The following is a 19071-nucleotide window of genomic DNA, read 5'->3' on the forward strand; positions in this document are numbered from 1 at the left end:
TGGCACTGTTGATCCTTCGCTTAAATTTGAGGAAGTTTGGAGTCCATTTATTCAATATTTTCACATGATATAGATCCCCTTATAATAACCTTTTAATTTAGAGGAACAGAGTTGTTGACATAACATTGCTCTGTTTCTATTGAGAAATTTTAGTCCAGTTTTTTTGTTTTTTTTAATTTTTTTTTTTTAGCTTAGTTTGGTTTGATATATTGTTTATAATTTTTCTTATTGTTTTGGGGTTTTTTTCCCCTTTTTTTATATTTAATAATAAATCTTTTATTTTATATTACATTCATTCAGTAACAGATCATTGGATCTACAGATTTTTTTTATACTCTATTGTTCTTTATGATTATCCATGTCATGATTGTTCTGATCTCCTTCTATTACATGTACAAACATTGATATATTAATCTGTATTAATTTAAAAACTAATAAAAAGATTGGAAAAGAAAAAGAAAAAAAACTTGCCCGGCACATCTTAATCTGTATTAATTTAAAAACTAATAAAAAGATTGAAAAAGAAAAAGAAAAAAAACTTGCCCGGCACATCTCCTTTGAACTCACCTTAAACGCACGCCCTCTGGCATTAGACATTTCCACCCTGGGGGGAGAAAGATACCGGCCGTCTACTCTATCTGTGCCTCTCGTGATCTTATAAACCTCTCCCCTCAGCCTCCGCCGCTCTGGAGAGAACAACCCAACTCTGTCCGACTTCTCCTCATAGCTCACGCCCTCTAATCCGGGCAGCATCCTGGTGAAACTCTCCTGCACCCTCTCCAAAGCCCCCACACACCCTCCCTGTAACGGGGGCGACCAGAACTGCACACAATACTCCGAGTGTGACCTAACCAAAGTTTTATACAGCCACAACATGACTTCCTGATTCTTATACACCACGCCCTGACCAATGAAGGCAAGCATGCCGTACACCTTCCTTACCACCCTATCTACTTGCGTGGCCACTTCCAGGGGTCTATGGGACTTGGACCCCAAGATCTGTAAGTCAGTGCTGTTAAGGATTGATGTACATCACGATCTGTCAGTAACTGTACGTTCCCAGCCTCCATACAGCCACTCACCTTCAACCATGCACGTAAACTTCTTCCATTCTACATGGGTAAGGGTCTGTCCCTCTCCTCACCAGCTCAGGACATTGGACACCAGCCACCATTCCACCTCCAGCTTCTCACAGCTCCAGCCTGCAGCTGATCCACTGAAGCAGCCAGCACACTGATTGAACACAGCTGCCCCCAATCTCCCAATCAACCCAGTGCTGTTGCTGCTCTGGGCCAGTGCAGAGGGAGCCTCACCCTGTGTCTGACTCCGGGAGTGTGTGACGGGACGGTGCGGAGGGAGCCTCACCCCGTGTCTGACCCCGGGAGTGTGTGATGGGACGGTGCGGAGGGAGCCTCACCCCGTGTCTGACCCCGGGAGTGTGTGATGGGACGGTTGCGGAATGAGCCTCACCCTGTGTCTGACCCTGGGAGTGTGCAAACAGGACGGTGCGGAGGGAGCTTCACCCTGTGTCTGACCCCAGGAGTGTGTGACGGGACGGTGCGGAGGGAGATTCACCCTGTGTCTGACCCCGGGAATGTGTGATACCATAAATCCCTCCCCTTCCCCTAACCCATGTTTCAGAGACCCCTGCACTGGGGAAACACCTCTCCCATCCTAATCTCCCAGCTCCCTCCCCCGACAATGCCTCCCAGTACACAGACTCCATCCCCATGTTGGACCCTCACCGCCACCCCCACTGACACTGCCCCACCCTGGGGTAGGGGGGAGATCCCTCCTCAGCCCACACCCTGCCTCCCCCTCCAAAGGTCCAGTGTCCTGTGCCGAACAGTCCCACATCCCTGGCCGAGCAACTGGATGTCATCGAACCTGCTCTGGCCGGGTCTGCCAGCACCCTCACCACCTAGGGCCCCCACACCCCTTCCACACCCCCCCCACCCCCATCTCCCCTGGTTCTGCCCCTGTTGTCCTGGTCTGCCAGCACCCTCTCCCCCCCGGGGCCCTGCACCCCTTCCACACCCCCTCCTACCCCCGTCTCCCCTTCCACACCCCGTCCTACCCCCGTCTCCCCTTCCCCTGTTTCTGTCTGTCGTCCTCTCAGGAAGGGTAAACATTTCTCAGATCTCCTCTCAACCTCCTGCCCCTCCCCCTCAACCCCCTCCGCTAGGCCGAAACCCCCTTCCTCACCCCAGTCCCCTCCCCATCACCCCCAACCCCCTCCCCACTCCCTCCCCTCACCCCAACCTCCTGCCCCTCCCCCAACCCCCTCCGCTCGGCCTAAACCCCCTCCCCTCACCCCAGACCCCTCACCCTAAACCCCTCCCCTCACCCTCAATCCCTCCCTTCACCCTTAACCCCCTCCCCTCACCCTTAAACCCCTTCACTCCCCTGAACATCCTCACCCTAACCGACTCCCCTCACCCTAAACCCTCTCCCCTTGCAGGCACAGTAGGGTAGTGGTTAGCGTAACGCTATTACAGCACCAGTGACCCGGGTTCAATTCCGGCCGCTGTCTGTAAGGAGTTTGTATGTTCTCCCTGTGTCTGCGTGGGTTTCCTCCCACATTCCAAAGACGTACGGGTTATGAAGTTCGGGCATGCTATGTTGGCACCGGAAGCGTGGCGACACTTGTGGGCTGCCCCCAGAACACTCTACGCATAAGATGCATTTCACTGTGTGTTTCGATGTACATGTGACTAATAAAGAAATCTTCACCCCCAACCCCCTCCCCTCATCCTAGACCTCCTGCCCCTTACCCCAACATGGATCCAACCTGCCAGTAAATCACCCCACACTGTGATCCCGTCTCCCCCATCCTCCGGTACCAGGGCAACAACCTCCAGCTCTCTCCCACCACCACACCACCCCCCCACCCCCCCCGTGACCACACTCCACGTCGGGGAACGTCCCCTCTGTGTCAGTGAAGGCTCAGGTGGAGATTGAGCAGGCTGGATCCGGGAGCCAGTGCAAGAGACAGCATTTATTGGGGGGGGGGTTAATATTTACACAGTCTGCCAGGGCAGTGTGGTGCGCGAGCAGTCGCCCAGTGTGGGGAGGGAGGGAGTCGTGGAGACCACCTCCAGCCCGCTGTCTTGTCCTTTCTCGCTCAGCACAGACCCTGTGCCTGGGCGCACCGCGCACTGACTCTCAGTACAGCCAGAACCCCGGATCCGTCAACATCATCCGGTTCACAAACCTGCAACAGATACGGCAGCTCATAGCAACGGAGGGAGAGGAGGGGAGAGGGATGAGGGCAGGGCAGAGGGGAGAGACCCAAGGCCCCAGGCGTGCCAACCCTCTGCTCGAGTGATCAACCTGGTCCCTCCCATCTCCCTATCCCTGGGTCAGACCCACACCGGGAGCACCGTGCACGGTTCCCGTCTCCCTATCCCTGGGTCAGACCCACACCGGGAGCACCGTGCACGGTTCCCGTCTCCCTGTCCCCGGGTCAGACCCACACTGGGAGCACCGTGCACGGTTCCTGTCTCTCTATCGCTGGGTCAGACCCACACCGGGAGCACCGCGCACGGTTCCCGTCTCCCTATCCCTGGGTCAGACCCACACCGGGAGCACCGTGCACGGTTTCCGTCTCCCTATCCCTGGGTCAGACCCACACCGGGAGCAACGCGCACGGTTCCCGTCTCCCTATCCCTGGGTCAGACCCACACCGGGAGCACCGTGCACGGTTCCCGTCTCCCTATCACTGGGTCAGACCCACACCGGGAGCACCGTGCACAGTTCCCGTCTCCCTATCCCTGGGTCAGACCCACACCGGGAGCACCGTGCACCGTTCCCGTCTCCCTATCCCTGGGTCAGACCCACACTGGGAGCACCGTGCACCGTTCCCGTCTCCCTATCCCTGGACAACCCCAGAGTGTGGCCTCACCGTGTCATCTCACTCTGGACCAGGGGGTACCGAGTGCTTCGTGTCCAAGGTTCTTTGGTCTCCAGTTTCTCCCCAGGGTCAGGAGGCAGCCACCACCCGTACAGTTGGCTGGTAGTCAACGGCTCACGGTATATCAGATTGGGAGCTGTGTAGACAAGGGGTTGAGGCAGAGACGGTGAGTGAGGAAGTGAGGAAGGGATGCAGGGTGCAGAGAGGGGAGCAGAGAGACAGACCCTTTACTTTCATGGTAACGATAATCCCTCTGGATTGTACCACTGGGGACAGGAAGAGAAGCAGATTCTTGCAGGCAACGTTGGAACAATGTGATGGAGCCGGGCAGATATAGGGAGTGAGTTCCAGAGCTCGGGGACCCGGGGCAGCTGAAGGAGGAGTGACAGAGAGAGAGATGTGGGGAGGTGTAGGGGGGGTTCCAGAGCTGGGGGACGCGGGGCAGCTGAAGGAGGGGAGAGAGAGAGGTGGGGAGGTGTAGGGAGGGAGTTCCAGAGCTGGGGGACCCGGGGCAGCTGAAGGACAAGGGAGAGAGAGGTGGGGACCCAGGGCAGCTAAAAGTACAGCCACCAATGGTGGATGGTGGGAACTGCGAGAAGATCATGAGATTAGTATTGGGGAGCAGTGAGATCCGGGGGCTGTGAAGGGGCTGGAACGTGGAGGCTACCATGGTGCTCCCTCCTCACCGCCCCTCCCACAGCGCAGTGCTCCCTCACTGCCCCTCCCATGGCACTCCCTCCCTCCTCACCACCCCTCCCGCAGCAGTCCCTCCTCACCGTCCCTCCCACAGCGCTGCACTCCCCCCTTGCCGCCCCACCCACAGCACAGCGCTTCCTTCTCCCTGCCCCTCCCGAGGGGGTCCCTCAGCACCCTGACAGCACCAGAGTTTAGGGTGAAGTTGGCCAAACTCTCTGTGCCACTGACTGACCTTTTGGGAGACTTCCCAGCCTCTTCAGCAGGGTGAACTTCTCGACACTCCTCTCGTGGTAGGGAACCTCTGGCAGCGGGATGCTGGTGTCACAGATGGGAGGCAGTTTTCCAAAATAGGTCTCCTCTGGAACAAAGAGACATGGTGAGAAACAGACCCACACCGGGAGCCCCGTGCACCGTTCCCGTCTCCCTATCCCTGGGTCAGACCCACACCGGGAGCCCCGTGCACCGTTCCCGTCTCCCTATCCCCGGGTCAGACCCACACCGGGAGCACTGTGCACCGTTCCCCTCTCCCTATCCCTGGGTCAGACCCACACCGGGAGCCCCGTGCACCGTTCCCGTCTCCCTATCCCCGGGTCAGACCCACACCGGGAGCACCGTGCACCGTTCCCCTCTCCCTATCCCTGGGTCAGACCCACACCGGGAGCACCGTGCACGGTTCCCGTCTCCCCGTCCCTGGGTCAGACCCACACCGGGAGCACCGTGCTCAGTTCCCGTCTCCCTGTCCCTGGGTCAGACCCACACCGGGAGCACCGTGCACGGTTCCCCTCTCCCTATCCCCGGGTCAGACCCACACCGGGAGCACCGTGCACGGTTCCCGTCTCCCTATCCCCTGGGTCAGATCCACACCGGGAGCACCGTGCACGGTTCCCATCTCCTTATCCCTGGGTCAGACCCACACTGGGAGCACAATGCATAGTTCCCATCTCAACACCTCCCTTTGCAACTGGATTGGACTTCCTGACCAACAGGTCACCATCAGTGAGGCCAGGCAGCAATACCTCCGGCATGATTATTCTCAACACTGGTGCCCCACAAGGCTGCGTCCTCAGCCCCCCTGCTCTACTCCCAATACACTCATGACCGTGTGGCCAGATTCTGCTCTAACTCCATCTACAAGTTTGCAGATGATATCATCGTAGTGAGCCAGATCTCAAATAATGATGAGTCAGAGTACAGGAAGGAGAAAGAGAGCTCAGTGACATGATGTCATGACAACAACCTTTCCCTCAATGTCAGCAAATCTAAAGAGCTCGTCATTGGCTTCAGGAAAGGGGACGGTGCACATGCTCCTGTCTACATCAATGGTACTGAGGTCGAGAGGGTTGAGAGCTTCAAGTTCCTCGGAGTGAACATCAGCAATAGTCTGCCCTGGTCCAACCACGTAGACGCCACGGCCAAGAAAGCTCACCAGCGCCTCTACTTCCTCAGGAGGCTGAAGAAATTATTGGCATGTCTCCTTTGGCACTCGCCAATTTTTATCGATGCACCACAGAAAGCATCGTATTTGGATGCATCCCGGCTTGGTACGGCAACTGCTCCGCCCAGGACCGCAAGAAACTGCAGAGAGTTGTGGACACAGCCCAGCGCGTCACGGAAACCAGCCTCCCCTCCGCGGACTCAGGAAAGCAACCAACATAATCAAAGACCCCCACCCACCCCGGACATTCTCGCTTCTCCCCCCTCCCGTCGGTCAGAAGATACAAAAGCCTGAAAGCACGTACCACCAGGCTCAAGGACAGCTTCTACCCTGCTGTTATAAGTCTATTGAACGGTTCTCTAGTACGATAAGATGGACTCTTGACATCACAATCTTTCTCGTTATGACCTTGCACCTTATTATCTCTCTACACTGCACTTTCTCTGTAGCTGTGACACTTTACTCTGCGTTCTGTATTGTTTTACCATGTTACCTCAATGCCCTGTGTAATGAATTGATCTGTACGATCGGTGTGCAAGACAAGTTTTTCACTGGACCTCAGTATGTGACAATAATAAACCAATACCAATCTCCCTATCCCTGGGTCACACCATATTGGGAGCACAGTACACAGTTCCCGTCTCCCTATCCCTGGGTCAGACCCACACCGGGAGCACCGTGCACGGTTCCCGTCTCCCTATCCCTGGGTCAGACCCACACCGGGAGCACCGTGCACGGTTTCCGTCTCCCTATCCCTGGGTCAGACCCACACCGGGAGCACCGTGCACGGTCAGACCCACACCAGGAGCACCACGCACGGTTCCCGTCTCCCTATCCCTGGGTCAGACCCACACCGGGAGCACCGTGCACGGTTCCCCTCTCCCTGTCCCTGGGTCAGACCCACACCGGGAGCACCGTGCACGGTTCCCGTCTCCCTATCCCCGGGTCAGACCCACACCGGGAGCACCGTGCACGGTTCCCGTCTCCCTATCCCTGGGTCAGACCCACACCGGGAGCACCGTGCACGGTTCCCGTCTCCCTATCCCCGGGTCAGACCCACACCGGGAGCACCGTGCACGGTTCCCGTCTCCCTATCCCTGGGTCAGACCCACACCGGGAGCACCGTGCACAGTTCCCGTCTCCCTATCCCTGGGTCAGACCCACACCGGGAGCACCGTGCACCATTCCCATCTCAGTATCCCACACAGGAGGTGATGAACATGGAACTGCGGACAATTTTCTGATGTGGTTTGGTTAACACACCCGGAACAAAGAGTGGGAAGGAAGGGGACCTTCTCTGGTGTACCAGAAAATCGAGAATTTGGCCAAGGGGTCCAAATATCAGGTGGGGTTTTAAGCAGAGAGGGGTGTGTCGTGAGTGTTTGGTGCATGGGGGCAGATGGACAAGCTGGGTGGGAACCTGGTGGGTGCAGGGTAATGTAGACAAAGAAAAGGTCGTCCACTTTGTTACTGACATGGTGAGTGTTGGTTAACCAGTGTGGGGTCGGGTGGTGTTGATGTTTCGAGGGGCCTGGGTGTACACTGAAGGACAACATGTAGTGGGGGGCAGGCGATCTGTTAAATGGAACACTGGCCTGTACTGGATTTGAGTCAAAGTCAAGTTTGTTGTCATATGCACAAGTTCACCAACATAATCGTAGACAATCCCTCCCCTCAACACCTCCCACCATGGACATTCTCTCTTCTCCCCCCTCCCGTCGGGCAGAAGATACAAAAGCCTGAAAGCTCGTACCACCAGGCTTAAGGACAGCTTCTATCCTGCTGTTATAAGACCATTGAACGGTCCCCTAGTACGATAAGATGGACTCTTGACCTCACAATCTACCTGGTCGTGGCCCTTGCACCTTATTGTCTGCCTGCACTGCACTTTCTCTGTAGCTGGGACACTTTACTCTGCATTCTGTTATTGCTTTTACCCTGTACTACCTCAGTGTACTTGTTTTGAAACGATCTGTATGGATGGCATACAAAAGAAAGTTTTTCCATTGTATCTTGGTACCTGTGACAATAATAAACCAATACACTTATGTACAGGTGCAATGAAACACTTCCCTGCAGCAGCATCACCGGCACAGAGCATCAGAGACACAACATTCACAGGAAAAACATTAATTATGCACAACTTTTACAAGAAAGAATACCATTGAAACAAAAGCAAAGTCCATTGCAGTGCAGAGCGGTCCCAGTGTTGCTGTGCTGAGGCAGTGATCAGGGTTGTGCCGGTCGGTTCAAGAGCCGAATGGTTGAAGGGAAGTCATTGTCCCTGAACCTGGTGGTGTGGGGACCAGACTTCTGTACCTCCTGCCCGACGGGAGCTCTGAGAAGACGGCACGGCCCAGGTGGTGGGGGGTCCATTAGGAACTTCTGCAATTGTAGAGGACTGCAGTGAGACCGCACCTAGAGAGCTGAGGACAGTAACCAGTCTCCCCACCTACAAGGAGATGTTTGATACAGAGGGAGGGCGGTGAAGATTCTGCAGAGGGACAGCTGGTATGTACTATTAGCAGAATACACTCAGCATCTTCTCCCTGGGACCTTGTGCTCCAGAGGCCCAGGGCAGCTGAGGGGGTCGGGGTGGAGAGAGAGCGGGGGTGGGGGGGGGGAGAGCGAGAGAGAGAGCGAGATGAGAGAGAGACGAGAGAGAGAGAAGAGAGAGAGAGAGAGAGAGAGAGATATGGGGACCCGGGGCTGCTGAAGGAGGAACTGGAATCGGAATTGGTTTATTATCGTCACTTGTCTTGCATACCGTACATACAGATCATTTCATTACACAGTGCATTGAAGTAGTACAGGGTAAAATAACAGCATGCAGAGTAAAGTGTTACAGCCACAGAGAAAGTGCAGTGCAGGCAGACACTAAGGTGCAAGGGCCATGACCAGGTAGATTGTGAGGTCAAGAGTCCATCTCATCGTACTAGGGGACAGTTCAATAGACATAACAGTGGGGTAGAAGCTGTCCTTGAGCCTGGTGGTACGTGCTTTCAGGCTTTTGTATCTTCTGCCCGACGGGAGAAGAAAGAATGTCCGGGGTGGGTGGTGTCTTTGATTATGTCAGCTGCTTTACCGAAGCAGCGAGAAGTGTAGATAAGAGTGTGTGTACAGGAGGCTGGTGTCCGTGATGCGCTGGGTTGTGTCCACAACTCTCTGCAGTTTCTTGTGGTCCTGAGCAGAGCAGTTGCCGTCCCAAGCCATGATGCATCCGGATAAGATGCTTTCTATGGTGCATCAATAAAAGTTGGTGAGGGTCAATGGGGACGTGCCAAATTTCTTTAGCCTCCTGAGGAAGTAGAGGCGCTGATGAGCTTTCTTGGCCGTGGCGTCTACGTGGTTGGACTAGGACAGGCTGTTGGTGATGTTCACTCCCAGGAACTTGAAGCTCTCAACCCACTTGACCTCAGCACTGTTGATGTAGACAGGAGCATGTGCACCGCCCCCTTTCCTGAAGTCAATGACCAGTTCTTCTGTTTTGTTGACAGTGAGGGAAAGGTTGTTGTCATGACACCATGTCACTCGGCTCTTTATCTCCTTCCTATACTCTGACTCATCATTATTTGAGATCTGGCTCACTACGATGATATCATCTGCAAACTTGTAGATGGAGTTAGAGCAGAATCTGACGACACGGTCATGAGTGTATTGGGAGTAGAGTTGGGGGCTGAGGACGCAGCCTTGTGGGGCACCAGTGTTGAGAATAATCGTGCCGGATGTATTGCTGCCTGTCCTCACTGATTGCGGTCTGTTGGTCAGGAGGTCAAAGATAGGGGAGTGTTGAGTCCCAGAGTTTAATGTTTGTTTGGAATTATAGTATTGGGGGCAGAGCTGTAACCAATAAATGATAATCTAATGTAGGTGTCTTTACTGTCCAGATGCTCCAGAGATGAGTGTAGGCCCAGGGAGATGGCATCCGCTGTAGACCTGTCTCGCCGGTAGGCGAATCGCAGTAGTTCGAGTTTGTCTGTGAGGCTGGGAGCTAGGAGAGAGAGGCGGGGAGGTGTAGGGAGGGAGGGAGGTGTAGGGACGGAGGGAGCCCACAGCAACTCCCGTCGCCAAGTCGCTCCGTACACAGCTCCTTACCCAAGCACTGCTCCGTCGTGCGGACGTAGGGATCGGCAACCTCGGGGCCGACCGCGAGTTTGGGTCGACCTCGCACCTTGCACACGTCCTCGGAGGGGTTACTGTCTGCTCTCCTCAACTTATCTGCAGATCAACATGTTGGGTGAGGGGTGGAAGCGATTGACGGGGTGAGGTGAGGGAAGGGGCTGGGGGAAGGATTTGGGGAGAAGGGGTTGAGGAAGGGTTGAGTGGAGAAAGTTTTGAGGGGGGAAGGGGTTGAGGGGGAAGGGGTTTGCTGTGGTTGGGCAGGATTGAGGGGGGGTGGGGGAGTGTGGAGGGGGTTGTGGAGGGAAGGGTTTGGAGGGGGGTGTGGAGGAGGGGAGGGTGGAGGGAGTGTGTGGACGAGGGGAGGGGGGTGTAGGGAAGGGGTGGGGGTGGGGAGGAGGTAGGGTGGAGGGGGTGTGTGTGGTGGGGGTTGCAGCAGAGGGGGTGTGGAGGATGGGAAGGTGTGGAGGACGTGTGCAGGGAAGGTGAAGGGGGTGTTTGTGGTGGGGACTGAGGCGGAGGGGGTTTCGAAGGGGAGGGGCTGGAGGAGGAGGGGAGGGTGGAGGGGTTGTGTGTGGAGTGGGGTGTGGTGGAGGGTGTGTGGTGTTGCGGAGGGGGTGTGGCAGACAGGAGGGTGGAGGGGATGTGTGGAGGAAAGGAGGGGGGTGTGGTGGTGGGTGTGGTGGAAGGGGGGACACTGAGGGAGAGGGGGCACTGAGGGTGGGGGAAAGGGCTGAGTGGGGAGGGGGTGATGAGGGAGTGGAGGGGCGATGAGGGGGGAGTGGGGGGGCGCTGAAGGGGGGGGCGCTGAAGGGGGTGGGGGAGCGCTGGGGGTAGTGGGGGCACTGAGGGGGGAGTTGAGGGTGGGGGGCTGAGGGGAGTGGGGGGGCTGCTGAGGGGGGCTGAGGGGTGGGGGGGCTGGGGAGTGGGGGGGGCTGAGGGCTGGGGGAATGGGGGGCGGCTGAGGGGGGCTGAGGGGTGGGGGGGCTGGGGAGTGGGGGGGGCTGAGGGGGAGTGGGGGGGCGGCTGAGGGGGGATGAGGGGTGGTGGGGAGGCTGGGGGGGCTGAGGGGTGGGGGGGCTGAGGGGGGCGGCTGAGGGGGAAGTGAGGGGGGGCTGAGGGGGTGGGGGGGCTGAAGGGGAATGGGGGGGCGGCTGGGGGGGGCTGAGGGGTGGGGGGGGCTGAAGGGGGAATGGGGGGGCGGCTGGGGGGGGCGGCTGGGGGGGCTGAAGGGGGAATGGGGGGGCGGCTGGGGGGGGCTGAAGGGGGAATGGGGGGGCGGCTGGGGGGGGCGGCTGGGGGGCTGAAGGGGGAATGGGGGGGCGGCTGGGGGGGGCTGAGGGGGGCGGCTGAGGGGGGGCGGCTGAGGGGGGCCGGCTGAGGGGGGCCGGCTGAGGGGGGGCGGCTGAGGGGGGCCGGCTGAGGGGGGGCGGCTGAGGGGGGGCGGCTGAGGGGGGCCGGCTGAGGGGGGGCGGCTGAGGGGGGGCGGCTGAGGGGGGGCAACTGAGGGGGGGCAACTGAGGGGGGGCCACCCCCCACCTCCCCCCCCACTCGCCTCTGGCCGGCCGCCGCAGGCGACCCCCGAAGGGGTCCCGGTAGCCCAGCTGGGTGACGCCGAGCATCGCCATGGGCCTCCCTCCCGCCGCCGGGCGCGTCACCATGGCGACGGGAGGGGGGGCTCCTGTCGCGTCACAGACCCAACCCCCCTCTTCCCACCCCGACCACCCTCCACCAATCAGGGTCGGCCCCGGCGACGCGCCGACCAATCGGGAGTCTCCGCACATCCATCTCCCACCCACGACTCAGCCAATGGCGGCGCAGGATCGCCGCCCGCTCCTGATAGGCTCCAGCCCAGCCCAGCCACCAATGGGCGAAGGGGGTGGTGTGGGCGGACGGGTGGCACGACAGCCAATCAGAGCGCAGGCCTCGGCGCCTGCCTTTTGACGGACGGGGGCGTGGACCAATAGGGTGGGTGGGAGGGAGCGGGCCCCGCTGACGAGCGGGGGGCTGGCGGAGCGCTGGTGACGGGCGGCCTGAGATCGCGGGCCGCGGGGGGGGGGCGAACGCTGGAGTTTGCGGTGAAGACAGAAGGAAAGGTGAGGGTGGGGCGGGGGGAGCCGATCGGTACCGGTGCCGGTACCGGGGGGGCGGGGGCGGGGGTGGGGGGAAGATCCGAGGCTGAGGGGCCCGGGCGCTGCAGCACGTTCCCTGCGTGCTCTCTGACGTCATGACGCCGGGCCTAGGACGCTCAGGCCCGGCGGGCCTGGTAGTCGGGTTGCCGCCGCCTACGCCGGGAGCTCCGCCGTCCCTCCGGTAGCAGCGGGGCCGCCCGCAGCCTCCGCCTACCCGGGCCGCGCCCCGCAGCTCGACGTCGCCGTCGTCAGGCAACGCGGGAGGGGAGGGGTAAAAAATGAGTCGCCGAGTCCGCCCAGCCGGCGGGGGGCGCTGCGGAGCCCGCCGGCCGGGCCACGCCCACCGTCCGCCAGCCCATTGGTCCCGCCGCCTGTCAGTCAGTCAGTCGCCCCGCCTCCCGTTGCCCGGGAGACCGCGGACGCCGCTGCCCCCCCGTCCCCTCCCCACAGACGCTGCCCCACCCGCCCTTCCCCCAGGGGAGGGGGCAGCGGAGGTGGGGGTGGGAGGGAGGGAGTGGGGCGGGGGGGTGGGGGGAGGGAGTGGGGCGGGGGGGTGGGAGGGAGGGAGTGGGGCGGGGGGGGTGGGGGGAGGGAGTGGGGCGGGGGTGGGAGGGAGGGAGGGAGTGGGGCGGGGGGGTGGGGGGAGGGAGTGGGGCGGGGGTGGGAGGGAGGGAGGGAGTGGGGCGGGGGGGTGGGGGGGGGGGGGGGGGGGGGTGGGGGGAGGGGTGGGGGGGGGGGTGGGGGGGGGGGGTGGGGGGGGGGGTGGGAGGGAGGGAGGGGTGGGGGGGGGGTGGGTGGGGGGGGGGGGGGGGTGGGGGGGGGGGTGGGGGGGGGGGGGTGGGGGGTGGGTGGGGGGGGGGGGGGTGGGGGGGGGGGGTGGGGGGGGGGGGTGGGGGGGGGGGGTGGGGGGGGGTGGGAGGGGGGGGGGGGTGGGGGGGGGGGGGTGGGGGGTGGGTGGGGGGGGGGGGGGGGGGGGGGGGGGGGGGGGGGGGGGGGTGGGTGGCAGGGGGTGGGGGGGGGGTGGGTGGGGGAGGGGGGGTGAGGGTGGGGGGGTGGTGGGGGCGGTGGGGGGGGGGGGGGGGGGGGGGGGGGGGGGTGGGGGAGGGGTGGGGGGGGGGGTGGGGGGGGGAGTGGGGGGGGGGGTGGGGGGGGGGTGGGGGGGCGGGGGTGGGAGGGAGGGAGGGAGTGGGGCGCGGGGGTGGGTGGCAGGGAGTTGGGGAGGTGGGTGGGTGGCAGGGAGGGGGCGGTGAGGGTGGGGGGTTGGTGGGGGCGGTGGGGGTGGGAGGGAGGGAGGGAGTGGGGCGGGGGGGTGGGTGGGGGCGGTGGGGTGGGGGGTGGGTGGCAGGGAATGGGGCGGGGTGGGAGGGAGGGTGGGATGGGGCAGCGAGGGTGGGGGTGGGTTGGAGGGAGGGGGCAGCGGGGGTGGGGTTGGGTGTGAGGGGGCAGTGGTGGTGTGGGTTGGGTGGGGGGAAGGAGGCAGTGGTGGTGGGGGTTGGGTGGGGGGAAGGGGGCAGTGGGGGTGGGGGGAAGGTGGGGGGAAGGGGCAGCAGGTGTGGGTGGGTGGGGGTGAGGGATGGAGGGGTGGCGGGGAGGGGGCCAGCGGGGGTGGTTGGGAGGGAGGGGGCAGCGGGGGTGGGGGAGGGAAGGAGTGGGGCTGGGGTGGCAGCAGGGGTGGGTGTGTGGGAGGGGGGCAGCAGGGGTGTGTGGGGGAGGGAAGGGGCAGTGGGGTGGGGGAGGGAGACTGCAGGGGTGGGGGGAGGGATGGGGCAGTGGGGGTGGGAGGGAGGGGGCAGCGGGGGTGGGGGGAGGGAGCGTGAGTGGGAGGGAGGGGGCACTGAGGGGGCGGGGGTGGGGGTGCGGTGGGGTGGGAAGGGGCGGGCAGCAGGGTTGGGGGTGGGGGAGGTGGGGCACTGAGGGGTCGAGTGGCTGAAGGGGAGGGGGCGCTGAAGGGGAGGGGGTGTGTGTGCCTCCCTGTGCCCGCACTAACCTCTCCCCTCTCCCTCCCCACAGGTGCTGGGGTCTGCTGGTGTCGGGGCTCCATGGCGTGCCGGGAGCTGCAGGCGGCCACCGGCCTGGCCCTGCTCTGCGGCCTCTGCTCCCTGGCCGGACTGCTGACCGCCACCCTGCTGCCCCGCTGGCGTCTGCAGCGACTCACCTCCCCCAACCGGCATGAGCAGAACCTGACGGTCAGCGCGGGGCTGTGGATCCGCTGCGTCCGCCCGCAAGGGGAGGGGCGCTGTGCCTACCGGGACGCGGAGTGGTACCGCTCGCTGGACCAGCTGGACCTGCGGCTGCTGCAGCTGGCCCTGCCCCTGGCGCTGGCCTCCGCCTCGGCCGCTGCTCTGCTGGGAGCCCTGGGGGCGTGCCGGGCGGCCTGCAGCGGGCGGGCGCCCCGGGCCGGTCTCGCCCGCTGCCTGGTCAACAGCGCCGGCTGCCAGCTGGGCGCCGGGCTGCTGTTCCTCCTGTCGGCCGGGCTGGCGCTGGGACCCACAGCCTGGCTCCTGCTCCACACCGGCCGGCTGAACCGGCGCTACGGTCCGGCCTGGAGCGCCGGGCCCGCCGCCTACCTGGCCCTGGGCAGCGGGGCGGGGCTGGCGGTGGCCGGGACCCTGCTCCTGCTCTGGTACTGCGCCTGCCGCCCCCTGCCCGCCCCACTCTGGCAGCCGCTGCCCGCCGGGGTGCCCCCCCACCACTACCCCCTGCCCGCCTACCTCTCCGCCCCCTCCAGCCGGCGGTCACGCCTCTCCACCCTGGAGATCGACATCCCCGTGGTCAGGCAGCAGACCTGCTAGGGGCGGAGGTCCCGAGGGGGGGACAGGGGGCGTAGGGGGGAGGGGTGGGGTGGCCGGGTCCCTCTGCCTGACCCCCAAACACACACACAGGGTGGGCACAGAGAAGGAGAGAGAGAGACCCCCCTTCACTGACACACACACACACACACACACACACACACACACACACACACACACACTGGGGTGGGATAGAGAGAGAGGGAGATCCCTCCCTCACTGACACACACACCAGGGGTGGGAGAGAGAGAGACCCCCCCCCCCTCACTGACTCTCTCTCTCACACACACACACGCACATGCTGTGACAGAGAGGGACCCCTCTCACTGACTCACTGGGATTGAGAGAGACCCCCCCCCGAGAGTCTCTCCTCTCTCTCGCCACCCACAAACACACACACCTCTCTCCCCCCCCCACACACACACACACACACGGTGGGATGGAGAGAAACCCCCCTCACTGACAGTCTCTCTCACTCACACACACACACACACACACACACACACCAGCCCACCCGCTGCATCCCCTGTACTCCGCGACTGAGCCATGTTGTGGACCGTGCACCCTGTAACTGGTGTCTGGTCTGACTGCCTGTGTGGAGGGTGGCTGGGAACCCACATACCCCTCCTCCTCCTCCGCTGATCCTCAGCTGTTCTTGCTTGGGGGTGGGTGCCCTCGACGAGTACGGTCATCGGTTACCCCCGCCCCCCTTGAGTGTGAGCCGCCCCCTCGAACGGCTGCCGTCCGTGTGCCGAAGGTGCTGTCACGGTGAAGGAACGGCGATCTGGATAGTGTGTGTGTGGGGGGTAGGGTGGGGGGCGTGGGGGTGGGTGATCCCCTCTCCTCCCGGCCGGGCAGCCGTGAAGAGTGAGGAGGCTGTGGCTGCTGGACTCTGGAGTGAAGATGGACGGAAGGTGGTCTCGGCGGATCGAGCAGCATCCGCGGAGGGGAGAGGCGCGGCGGGGGGGGGGGGGGGGGGCACCCTGGGGCGCGGGGGGCGGGTGACGGTGGTGCGTTTTGCGTAGACGGTGCAGTGCTTGTGTCCTGTGCACAGGCTGTCGTAAACGTGCGGAGCTGTGAGGCGCCGGTCGCGTGTGAAGGAGCCGGGGCAGGGGGAGGGAGCGAGGTGGGGGGGGGCCATCCCACTGGTACCTTTGATGGGATCAGTCCCTGTTTCAACCACCCCCATCACATCCCACCACTTCTCCCCTCCACTCCCCCTCCCCACCCCTTCCCCTCCCATCACTTCCCCCCCCACCTCCTCCCTCTCCCCCCACACCCCCATCCCATCTCCACCCCCTCCCCTCCCACCTCCCCATCCTGTCCCACCTTACCCCACCCCCCCAGAGGACACTGAGAACCCAGCTCCCCTTCCACACGCTGTTCCCCCCCCCCCAACCACCAGCCCCTGCGGGTGGGATTGAGGGGTGTCCCTGCAGTGGTGTCCTGGTGACCGGGAATGATCTCTCTCGCTCTGCCGACCCCGGTTCCTGGATCCCGCCTCGGGGGGGGGGGGGGGGGGGGGGGGGAGGTGGGGGGAGGTGTGGGAACCGCTGGCTGTGAGTGTCCCTGTGTCCTATGGAGAGTTCTGGTGTCTGTGACTGTCGGCAGTGGGAGTGCTTTCCAATAAAGGTATTTGTCAACACCGCCCGGTGTGGCCACTCGTCTCTGTGGGATCTTGCTGTCTGCTCAGGTGCTCCAGGCCCTTCGGCCCACCCAGTCCGTGCTGACCCTCTCCTACCCACCTACACCGATCCCATTCCGCTCCCCCCATTGGGAGGGAGGAATCACAGCAGCCGATTAACCCACCGACCCTGCACGTTGTGGGGACGTGGGAAGGAACCAGAGCACCCGGAAGGGGCGGTGAAGGAGGGAGCGCCACGGGAGGGGCAGCAAGGGGGTAGTGCTGCGGGAGGGGCAGTGAGCGGCCGGCCGCCTGTCACTTCTGCGGCTGGGAGGAGACGGTGTACCGCGCGTACGCGGAGTGCGAGAGGCTGCAGCCCCTCTTTGCGTATCTGTGGGGGCTGCTGCTCAGGTTCTGGCTGCACTTCAGCCCGGCACTGTTGGTCTACGGTCACCCGGTGAGGCGAGGGGAGGGGCGCGCGGGAGATCTCCTGGTGGGTCTTCCGCTGGGCCTGGCCAAGTTGGCCATCCTCAGGATGTGGCGGTGGGCGGCTGAGGGTTACGGCAGGTCACCCTGCCTGCCCGTCTTCTGCTTACGTGAGCGTGCGCGTCTTTGGAGAGGGAGCACGCGGTCTCCGTGGGCGCCCTGGCCGAGTACCGCGCTCGGTGGGCCCCTCAGGGGATCACGTGTGTCGTGGACGGTACAAACGCGATTCTCATTTGAAGTGTTGCGTTAACGGGTGTAGCGTCGCGTGTGTTTCGTTGGTATTAGTTTGCATTCTCTACCGTAGTTCTGTCGTGGCTCAGTTTCTTTCCTGTATTAGATGTCGCGTATTGACACTGGTTGTCCTTTAGTACTGCTTTTAGCAGGACAGTGAGGGGGGAGCGCCGCGCCGCGGGAGGGGCGGTGAGGAGGGAGCGCCGCGGGAGGGGCGTGTTATGATAAGCCACGGGTGTTTGTAAGATGCACCCCCGGCAGTAAGGAACCCGCCACAACCGCTCAGGACACAGCACGTTTATAATATATACCTTTTATATACCAAAAGTACAGCCATGTGTAAACATCCGTATATCACAATATAATTCCCCTCCCCTCCCCTTCCCACCCCTCCCCGCCCCCCCGCCCCTCCCACCCCACTGAGACAAGGGGCAAAAATTCCTGAGTTAATTTCATAATTCACCATACGAAAATGTATGTACAAGATCACGGCTCCCACCTCTCGGCCGAGGGGTGAGGGGGACCTATCCCTGGGGCTCAGGGAGAAGGGAATGGGGTCTGGGGGGGTGGAGGGGGGGGAGGGAGGGAGGAGTGGGTGGGGGGATAGGGTGGGTGTGGAGAGAGGGAGGGGTGGGGTAATAGAGGGGTTGGCAGGGAGAGAGGGAGGGGTGGGTGGGGAGAGAGGGTGTTAGGTGGGTGAGGGAGGGGTGGGTGAGAGAGGGAGGGGTGGGCGAGGAGGTGGGGGCATAGAGGGGGCGGGTATGGAGAGAGGGGTGGGTGGGGAGAGGGAGTGTTGGGTGGGAGAGGAGGGTAGGTGGGGGAAGAGGAGGGAGGGGTGGGTGGGGGGGAGAGGAGGGGGGCCGTATACATCGGCGCACGCACCCACCCTCTGGGAAGGGGGTCGTTATTCTGATCAGGGGGGTTGGAGTGACTCTTCCCCCACCGCCTGCTCCCCAGGCCTGCTGGAGGGGGTGGGGGACAGACGGAGGGGGGTGAGGAGGGGGTAGTACAGCCAGTCTGCAGTCTGAGCGCTATCCCCTAATGCAAACCTCCACTGACGGGTGTCGGGCAGGTCGAACTGAAATAATGCAACAGAAGATAGATCCTCTCTTCACCCTCACACACCCCCTCACACACACCCCCTCACACCCCCCCCTCACACACCCCCTCATACACACCCCCTCACACACACCCCCTCACACACCCCCACACACACACACACACCCTCACACACCCCCCCTCACACACACCCCCTCACACACCCCCTCACACACACACACCCTCACACACCCCCTCACACACACACACACCCTCACACACACCCTCACACACACCCCCTCACACTCACACACCCCCTCACACACACACACCCCCACACACCCCCTCACACACTCCCTCACACACACACCCCCTCACACACCCCCTCACACACACACCCTCACACACCCCCTCACACACACCCCCCTCACACACCCCCTCACACACCCCCTCACACACACACCCCCTCACACACCCCCTCACACACACCCCCTCACACACCCCCTCACACACACCCCCTCACACACCCCCTCACACACACCCCCCTCACACACCCCCTCACACACACCCCCTCACACACCCCCTCACACCCGCCCCTCACACACCCC

General features: G+C 62.4%; 2 protein-coding genes across 2 annotated transcripts; one reads left to right on the forward strand and one right to left on the reverse strand.

Moving 5' to 3' along the window:
* Positions 1 to 3004: 3004 nt before the first annotated feature.
* Positions 3005 to 12071, reverse strand: LOC127566885 (uncharacterized). The gene is made up of 5 exons (XM_052009396.1): positions 11719 to 12071; positions 10140 to 10262; positions 4842 to 4967; positions 3905 to 4049; positions 3005 to 3214 (listed from the first exon to the last, which is right to left on the reverse strand). Exons 1-5 carry the CDS (start codon positions 11945 to 11947, stop codon positions 3166 to 3168), a joined length of 672 nt encoding a protein of 223 aa, XP_051865356.1. The 5' UTR covers positions 11948 to 12071; the 3' UTR covers positions 3005 to 3165.
* Positions 12072 to 12136: 65 nt separating this feature from the next.
* Positions 12137 to 16731, forward strand: cldn12 (claudin 12). The gene is made up of 2 exons (XM_052009390.1): positions 12137 to 12259; positions 14306 to 16731. The coding sequence occupies exon 2, from the start codon at positions 14335 to 14337 to the stop codon at positions 15085 to 15087; it is 753 nt and encodes a 250-aa protein (XP_051865350.1). The 5' UTR covers positions 12137 to 12259; positions 14306 to 14334; the 3' UTR covers positions 15088 to 16731.
* Positions 16732 to 19071: the final 2340 nt, after the last annotated feature.

Source organism: Pristis pectinata, chromosome X (assembly GCF_009764475.1).
Source record: "Pristis pectinata isolate sPriPec2 chromosome X, sPriPec2.1.pri, whole genome shotgun sequence".
In the NCBI taxonomy this organism is placed as follows: Eukaryota; Metazoa; Chordata; class Chondrichthyes; order Rhinopristiformes; family Pristidae; genus Pristis; species Pristis pectinata.

Bases quoted from the DNA above. Each gene is read 5' to 3' on its own strand.
- LOC127566885 (XM_052009396.1), bottom strand. From the start codon at position 11,947: ATGTGCGGAGACTCCCGATTGGTCGGCGCGTCGCCGGGGCCGACCCTG. The intron at 4,968-10,139 runs GTAAGGAGCTGT...TCTTTGTTCCAG, and splicing joins CACGACGGAGCAGTGCTTGG to AGGAGACCTATTTTGGAAAA. The intron at 3,215-3,904 runs GTGAGGCCACAC...TATCTGTTGCAG, and splicing joins GTCCAGAGTGAGATGACACG to GTTTGTGAACCGGATGATGT.
- cldn12 (XM_052009390.1), top strand. From the start codon at position 14,335: ATGGCGTGCCGGGAGCTGCAGGCGGCCACCGGCCTGGCCCTGCTCTGC.